Source organism: Priapulus caudatus, unplaced genomic scaffold, assembly GCF_000485595.1.
Source record: "Priapulus caudatus unplaced genomic scaffold, Priapulus_caudatus-5.0.1 Scaffold994, whole genome shotgun sequence".
NCBI lineage: Eukaryota > Metazoa > Priapulida > Priapulimorpha > Priapulimorphida > Priapulidae > Priapulus > Priapulus caudatus.
This window is the reverse complement of record NW_014578055.1, coordinates 74,966-84,141: the sequence shown is the minus strand read 5'-3', so window position 1 is coordinate 84,141 and position 9,176 is coordinate 74,966. Positions and strand designations below refer to the sequence as shown.

At 43.3% G+C, this 9,176-nt stretch overlaps 2 protein-coding genes across 3 annotated transcripts in view; both read right to left on the bottom strand.

Moving 5' to 3' along the window:
* Window positions 1–120: 120 nt before the first annotated feature.
* Window positions 121–2,840, bottom strand: LOC106814870 (chorion protein S15-like). Of its 2 annotated transcripts, XM_014819244.1 has the most exons (4): window positions 2,718–2,840; window positions 2,306–2,383; window positions 1,341–1,368; window positions 121–1,283 (listed from the first exon to the last, which is right to left on the bottom strand). In XM_014819244.1, exons 2-4 carry the CDS (start codon window positions 2,354–2,356, stop codon window positions 886–888), a joined length of 477 nt encoding a protein of 158 aa, XP_014674730.1. In that variant the 5' UTR covers window positions 2,357–2,383; window positions 2,718–2,840; the 3' UTR covers window positions 121–885. The 2 variants fall into 2 exon arrangements, with proteins under 2 accessions (XP_014674730.1, XP_014674729.1); XM_014819243.1 differs by having other exon boundaries at window positions 121–1,368; window positions 2,718–2,839.
* A 1,579-nt stretch (window positions 2,841–4,419) lies between these two features.
* The window catches only part of LOC106814869 (adenylosuccinate lyase-like), a 27,517-nt gene continuing 22,760 nt past the window's right edge, over window positions 4,420–9,176 (bottom strand). Inside the window, exon 8 of the mRNA XM_014819242.1 lies at window positions 4,420–4,425. Within this exon, the coding sequence (XP_014674728.1) occupies window positions 4,420–4,425 (6 nt within the window). The remainder of the gene's footprint in view (window positions 4,426–9,176) is intronic.

The following is a 9,176-nucleotide window of genomic DNA, read 5'->3' as shown; positions in this document are numbered from 1 at the left end:
ATATTTTGTGAAAAAGTAGATTTATTTTTTTTATTTTTACTATTTACGGTGACGTAATCACTTTAAGAGCTTACTGGGGTAGCAAAATGTGTTGAGAATCAAACGGCGATAACAATGAAATAAAGCAATAAATATTCATTACAATTTATTATAAATATATCATAACAATAACATAAAATCAATAGCCTGTAGTCATAACAACCGTAAAAAACAACAACTTCGCAGCGCGCAGCACACTGAGCAGAATTACCTACATTGCTAAACACGAATTAGTCAGCCATTATGGCTAAATTTCCCTTTTCACCCGCAGGCAGTCGAGGCGTTGCGGCCCTCGATCAGCCCAACACGTTACGTTACTATAGTTATCAAACAAAGCAGCAGCTAGCAGCAGCAGTAGGAGAAACGCGCGTAAAGCCTACAGTCACTCTCTATTATATCAGGAGCGAATTTATTTTATTTTATTTTTAACCTGATTTTATTCACACCAGATTATATCATTATGTTATATTAATCGTTAAGAACATTAACTCTTTCCTAGGCAAACGCTTCATAAAACTTTTTTCAATAGTTATTCCATGAACGCATGACGGTAGACTAAATAATCTATTCTAGTAGGTAGTATCAAAATGATTAAGCTCATGGTTATATTACAATGCACGCAAACAACATTATATAAAAATGGTAATAAAGCGTGTTAACAATTTCATACGTAAGAACTAACTATGAGAATTCGCTATTTGAGACACGATTGAATAAATAAATGTGTTTTTATTCACTCCTGGAAACACCAAAGTTCAAATTCGGAGCGATGCTCTCCCTTACCCCATACCAATCAACAGTGAATAAAGCCAGACCAAAAGCAGCGGCTTTGCACCGTGGTGACATCTAGTGATGACCCTTGTATCCTATCTTTTTGTGGCCAAGGTGCCAAAGATGATCGAGACCATGTCTGATGTGGGTAAAGTGTTGACGTTTATGGCCGTAGCCCTTGCCGTGGCCATGGCTGTCGCCCTTGCCGTAGCCATGGCTGTCGCCCTTGCCAGAGCCATAGTCGTTGTAGTTTCCGTAGCCTCCGCTGTAGTCGTGGCGAGGTGCGGCCACATGCACGTAGGTGGGTGAGACGTGTACCCTGCTCGGCCGGGTGTACGACACGACGCGGTAATTCGGTTGCTCATGCGAGTATCGTGGATATGACGACGCATGGTAGTGTGACCTGTAGCTACCGGTATATCCCTGCGGATGACCACGGCCATAACCACCACGGCTGTAACCACGGCCATAACCACCACTGCTGTAACCACGGCCATAATCACCACGGCCATAACCACCACGGCTGTAACCATGCTCTCCCTCACAGCAGACGACGACCTGCAACACACGTCAGTCAGTCAGTAGTCGCCGCGTTCACCAAGTACCGGGCCGCAGGGGTTGAACATAACGATGTACTTGGGTGCAGGGCATGGCAGGAGCAGCAAGGCTAACATTACCATGAAAACGAGAGAAGGCGCTACGCCTAAATGATCGCCATTTTGGTTTTCGAATATCGCGCAAATAAAAACAATAAAATATTCCAGTCCAGTTACTGTAACGAAGAATCTAAAACACAATATTACACGTATATAGGTATGATGATTGTAGAGTTGTTGACCAGTTAGACGAAATAAACGTAATAGGACGTTGTCATCTCTCCCATAGGAGTAGCAACTATTTTGGGGCTAGCCATACACATTCACATACCAAAATTTAACAAAATTGAATGAATTTAGATAACCATTTTCATTTTTGCCAAAAAGTGGGCGTGGCTCGAAAGTAGGTCGACTGGCGTGCTCCAAAATAGGAAATTCAAATCTCTCCCATAGGAGTAACAACTGTAGTCAATTTGAAACATGTGGGTCAAACGGTTTGGCATGCGGATTTGGCAATCTTAAAATTTGGTGTGGGTTTCCGATAAATGCCGAAGGTTCTTCGGGCACATAACCTTATAGAAAATTGCCTCCAAAGGTCACTTTATGATCGAAAAATCGTGTTCTAACGTAGCGGAATGTATTCGGGACGTCCAGAAGGGGCCCCAGCTCGATTCGCGTGAGAATACGTGGCACGGTTTCGGAGGAGATACGGAAAACGACACTTTGGCTCTTTCTACTATTATATTATAGATTATATTATAGATGGTACTCATGGCATCGGACCATAAGCTAATCACACCTACACGGTGTAGCGCAGTGGATATGCGCCCCGTATATATACAGCCGAAGTCGCTATTTCACCTAGGTAATTCATATTAATATGTTGAAGTGTAACTCACGAGTAAAATCAGCAACGGTGCAGCATACTTCATAGCTTGCGTCACCCCCATGCTTCGCAGTTCGCTGACACTGTAAATCTGAGATAACGACATATGAGACACGGGGTGCGCGTGCGGTGTCGAGTCATCTTTTTCGTAGCAACACGCTCGAAACTCCACACCCACGCGCTCAGAGCAAAATTAACTCAACTAGACATCGGATCAGAAGTACTACTACTAATCTAAGTAATAAATTTAGTAGTAGTAGTAATCTAATTTAGTAGTAGTAGTAAGATCTACTTCTGATTGCATAAAACTACTCGCATCATCGAAATATATCGTGTTACATCTCGCGGTATCGCGCCACCCCACACAGACGAGTGTGGCAGTATCTAACTGTGGCAGACGCGGTCGCGATGATAGGCACACTTACCTCGCTGATGATGAAGTACCTGCTCCTAGATCTCTATGACAACAGCCGTGAGAGCTGAATGCGATACTGTGAGCTGACGACGGCGACGGAAGCTCTTATATCGGTGCTCAAAGTGTGTATTTGGGTCGCGGCGCTGTGATGTGAGGTGACTGCGATTGACCCTTGCTCCAGTGACCAACAGAACTTGCTAATGATGTCAGTGACCAAGTCAAAACTCTACGCCTCGATTTTTTATCCGGGTGAAAAGACGCGTGCGGCGATGACAAGTTTATTGATAGGCTACACCATCTGTCTATTCCCAAGGTGCATGTTGTCATTGCGTAGATTCAGTATCAGTAACATTTCCTTGCATTAGGAAGCCGTCAAAACGAAACGTCATGATCAGCAGATGTGTGTAGTATCACTGCACCCACCCACTCATAGACCAACTTACTATAAGAAATCTAGCTTCGAAACTAACTCGAATTCCTCGACTAATTAGCTTAACGACAGCCTTGGCAAGGTTTTGCCACAGCAATTAAGAGTGAACCATCTAGTGTCAACTGGCGCTTGCTTATGCGTGTGAAAAGCAAACGCATTAGCAGCAGCAGTAGCGATAGACGAACGAACAGAACAGATCATTGCCGTTACGTGATGGATTTACAAAAACGAGTTCAATGTTTGTCGTTAACCCGACCAACTGCGGGGGGGGGGGAAGACCGTTAGAAGACTAGAAGACCACTTAGTGGAGCGCAAAAATTGTCACATAAAATAACTTACTGATGACCGGCACACAATAGAGGCGGGCCGCTGCTGCTAGCTATGCAGGCGGTGTCATCGACGTTTGCCGCACGGGCCCTCCTCTTTCTTGTAGATAGCCTCGACAACCTACCTACTCAAATTATGACACCCATTCAGCCCTCTAACCCTCCTCCACCCACCTCCACTGACTACTCTGCTCGTAGACCCGTCCCACTTCCTCCCTACCAACACCATCCCGTTACCTTCCACTGCCCCGACGCCATTACTTCACTCACCCTTCCCCTTCCCCTTCCCTCGCCCACTTAACATTTTAGGAAAGCGAGAATATTCGTTGCACTATAACCAGGAGTAAGATAATATAGGACCTTACTCCTGCTATAACGATGTTAAGCACATTCTCGGAGTCAGCGATGCGATGTCTGGCACCGCGGGTGTTAATTTGCACATTCAACGACTGTAATCATGTTACTACTTGTATCATTAAACTTTAGTTGACGCTTGATAGGACGATATTTATACACGCACACGCACGGGCACACACACGCACGCTCACACGCACCCTCGCTCGCACGCACGCACACACGCACGCACGCACGCACGCACGCACGCACGATCACATGCACGCTCGCACACACGCACGTTTGCACACACGCATACCCAATACACGATCAGATGCACAGACGCACGCACGCTTACATACACGCACGCACACACACACGCGCACGCACACCCAAATATGCGCTAACAATCACGCACGCAAGCACGCGCACACGCACGTGTTGCGTACGCCCACCTAGACCACAGGTACTTGAAACGTCTCAATAAAAAAAAGAGTAAATAAACACGAAATGTATTTACTACCAAAGTCTTAATGTTTCTCTACTCTATTTCGCCTATAATCACCTGTAAATGCCGGTCAAATGCTCATCTGCAACACACAAGTACACCGCATGCCCGCCCGCTAGCCCTGTGCACAAACAACATGAATAAGAGAGCACTCATATTCATGTTGTTTGCGCACATGGCGGGCGTGCGGCGGTGTACTTGTGTGTTGCAGATGAGCATTTGACCGGCATTTACAGGTGATTATAGGCGAAATAGAGTAGAGAAACATTAAGACTTTGGTAGTAAGTACATTTCGTGTTTATTTACCTTTTTTTTGAAAACGTTCCAAGTGCCTGTGACATAGACACCATCAATAATTCGACTGACCGTAAATTCAAAGCCGTGACAGTGGTGACACCGGCGCTCTGCGGGAAGGCAATAAGTGCTCTGCGAACGGGCACTCTACGCACTGCCAGCGGCCACCATTAAGCCACACCGGTAATGACTCACGCGTGAAACGTTTGGCACCCGGCAGATAGATGCGATATGATATGACTACTAGGCACTTAGGATATGACTACTAGGCACTTGAAAAAAAAAACCTAACCCTAACCTTAACCCTAACCCTAATTCTAACCCTAACCAAAAAAAAATTAAATTAAATTAAAGTGCCTAGTAGTCATATCATATCGCATCTTTCTGCCAACACCAAACATTTGCGCCCCAGTGTGCGAGGACTAGAACAATCGTGAACGACACAATCACGCGTGAATCGTGCATCTCGTTAGCCGTGTTCACGCGGAGCAATAAATTCGTTACTATTTAGTGTTCACACAAGGCAAAAATGCGCGGTCCAACAAATACGGAATTTGTTGAAATACGCGGCTTCCCAGATGCCGAATCACTTTTCGTGCTTGCGAAATGCCGAATCTCTTGGACCGCTTATTTCTCTCGTCTGAACGCAACTGAACGCAAATACGGAATTTCTGAAGCCGCTTATTTTATCGGCCATTTCCGTGTGTTCCGATTACACACGGAGATTCCGTCGAGAAGTGGCTAATTGTAGCATTCTACTTCTGTTTCACGTATTTTACTAAAAATTCATTTAACGTATTTTAAATGCATTCATTAAAAAGTTGGATGAAACAGCGATATCATGGATATTCTTTTTGCCCATGGGCGCGGCTATGTGCAATCCGACACCACCAAGCGGATCGACAAGTAAATAAATACGGCATTTCTGAAGCCGCGAAACAGCGTGTTAACGCTCAGGTGGAGTAATTCGCGAATTTGTCTCAGATTCGGTATCTCGCAGATACCGAATTTAATAAATACGGAGTCTCGTCTGAACGCAGCTATTGTCACGCGTGATGGTAAGAGGCTCTTCTCTACGCGCACCATACTCAATGTGACTTGTGATCGCTACCATCTGTGCAGGCACGTCGCGCGTGTAAGCATGCACAGCGACTTGGAACGTTTCAATAAGGAAATGATCGTAAATAAAGACGACATTTACTACCAAAGTCTCAATATTGATCTATTCGCTTTCGCCTATTATTGGGAACAGTGTACCGTAAATGCAGTTCAAACGCTCCTCTGCAACACACAATTTCACCGCACGCACGCAACTGTGCGGAACTGACGGAAAAACAGAAACTCTTTGATCTTTCTGCGAGTTCGTGCACAGTGGCGTGCGTGCGTGCGGTGAGACTGTGTGTTGCACAGCAGCATTTGAGGAGCATTTGCGTGGAATTATTAGTCGACAGAGAGTATAAACATTGTACATAAACATGATACATAGTCAACATAATAATACATAATGTAAACATGATACATAAACAAGATAGTACATAAACATTGAGACACTGGTAGTAAATACATTTTCGTGTTTATTTACCATCATTTCATTATTGAAACGTTCCAAGTGTCTGTGAGCCAGCACCGAGCTATTAGCGAGGACAGCGCGTTTTTTTTTTACGGCGAGGCAAACTCACGCCCCCCAGCACTACAGTAAAAACCCGCGTATAAGAACATAGATTTTTCCAAGTTAGCCTCAACATGTTCTTATATAAATGGTGCTTACTGAAAAATTAGGCTCAAAAGGTTCTTAAATAGGTTCTTAATTGTTTCTACTTTTAATATGTACTAGCTGAAACCCGCGCTACGCGCGGTCTTAGTGACTGTGATGCATGTGTTACCAGTACAGTAGTGTTATGTGTAAGGTGTTATGGTGGGCGGGGCGGCACTGACGTCACTTCCCCTTAGCAACACTGCCGCTGAGCCCTGCGCTGAGGGCCCGGGGGCGATGTATTTTTTTCGCTAGTTGTCAATCAAGAAATAGGGCTTCTAGGCGAGCCGCTGCCATTGTTGACTAGCAAATCAACGTGGGCCCTCAAACTCCTGTTTTTTATGGTGCATTCAACATGCATTGTGACGCGCTCAACCCTAACCCTAACCCTAAACCCTAATCCTAACCCTAACCCTAACCCTAAGTTCTACACCTAAAACTCTAAATCCCTAAACCCAAATGCCTATTTAAAAACATATATATACACAGAATGTATAATTTTTTAATTGTTGTAAAAATTAACTTTGTTGTAATTAAAGATGTTGCCTAAATAAATCATGTAAATATTTTGCCGTTAATTGGGAAAAAAATGTTCAAACGAAAATAAGAGATAGGAAAATACAGAAAAACAGCGGAAATAATTAAAGAAAAATGTATGGGAATTCGATCCACCAACCTTTCATACTTGACTCTGGCGCTCTAACCACTACCCTATTGAATCATAATATAACTTTAGAATTTTGAATGTGCATGTATATGGCAAATACTGTGACGTCATTGAGTGGACGAAACAAGCTCAACCAATAGCAGGCGAGCTCACATACAGCCTATGATTCTTGAATTGACCTACGGAAAAAATCACGCGAGCCGGGAGCATCCGATGAAAACAAAGCGCGAATCGGCTGGGAGCGTACGGGAGATGACGGTACGCATATATTTGCTAATATATTGACTAATCGTGCGTCAATAAACTCAATATTCACAGAGAGTATAGCTAAGACATGTGTCTATAGGTATCTAGAATATATTATGCAAATGATCTCCCGTACCGGCTTGAATCCATACTCTCTGTGAATATTGTGTTTATTGACGCACGATTAGTCAATATAGCAAATATAAAATTATATTATTATATGCACGCGGAAGTGAATTACAGATGATTAAATTTCTAAAATTCTAGATACCTATAGACACATGTCTTGGTTATATATACGCTCTGTGAATATTGAGCTTATTGACGCACGATTAGTCAATATATTAGCAAATATATGCGTACCGTAATCTCCCGTACCGGCTTAAATATAGACACCCCCGAATCAGCTGCTGCGGTAGTTAGTACTGCTTAGAATACGGACGTAGTTTGGCTATTTAATATTTATTTCGTAATTTTTCGAGTAGTGCAATATGAGTAGATCATACTAGATGTATATGACTACGTGGATTATGGATAATATTTCACATGTCATGAGGCAAAGGAGAGATACGAGACCAAACTATCGGCGATCGGCCTTTCCCTGAACGAATGCCTACCGTCTACCAGTACCAGCTGATGCTTGGGTCAACCATAGATATAGATAACATCAGTTTAGTAGGCCTATATAGTGTTAGTATTATAGTTAGTATATTATTATTATAGTATTTATAGTTTAGTGTCAGTATATATATAGATATCTATGGGGTCAACGACCTGACAGCTTGACCCGAACTGCAGTTCGCTGATGTTTACATGTATCTCACGAACACTCCAGAGGCTGTACGTATGAGAGCCATCTATATCTAGATACAATAATGTAACCCAAACCCAAGAGGATAGGGTATCCCTGTCCTCCTAGGGTATCCCTATAGCTGTACCCCTATCCTCTTGGGTTTAGGTTACATTATTGTATCTATCTATATCCGTTATTTTGCTAGTAGAGTTCACGGAATTTATCTGACTATCTGTAGCCAAATTGCTGACGATAGGGAAAATTTAGTTTAGATTGACATTGCAGCTTGAACTTAAATTACGTAGACATCTAGTTTGATTAGTCTAGACTCTAGTAAAGGCTGATATTGATAAACCACAAGTCCTAAACCCAACTAGAGTACGCCAAATCTCAACCTTAACTCTCTAGATTATAGTCTAATAACCTAATAAACCTAATCCAAAATCTAATACTGTTCTCTCTTTTTTCTCTTTTTCCGGCATAACCTACCCGTGAGTGTTGTGGAAGCAACTGACGTTGACACTTTCAAGCCAATGCTTCGCTCCCACATGCATGCAAACCCACTAGGACAATTCACTCCCTGAAGGCACTCACTATACCTTGTCGCTATATCCAGTGCAGTGGATACCGACATGCAACTTGGCAGTGATTCTAGAATTATCAATCGCTGTAAAAATTGTTATGAAATCGCTTCGTCTGCGGGAATGTGCAACTGCAACCTGTAGCGAGTCTGGTCACTTGTGACGAGTTAATTGCAAGAAATCGAAATCGCTCCCAAATTGCTCTAGAATTGCTTCGAAATCACATGTACGCACACACGGTGACACATCGACCGATCGCTTGCGGTTGCAGGTTGCAGCGATGAACAACCAAAAATCGCAGGCATGCACTAGGCTTTAGGTCGACAGTAACGCAACTGACAGGGACGAGCAGCGATTGACACTGGAAGTTGTAGAAGGCGCTTAGGTCAAAGCGACAATCGCCTATAGATCGCGCAACTAAATAAGTTTACATGACTTGTTCAATGTTGCTGTGTGCATGTTGTGTAAATGTCTGTATGCATTGTTTCATTCGCGTTTGAATATCGTCGCAGCGATCGAAAGGCAGCTTGTATGGTAA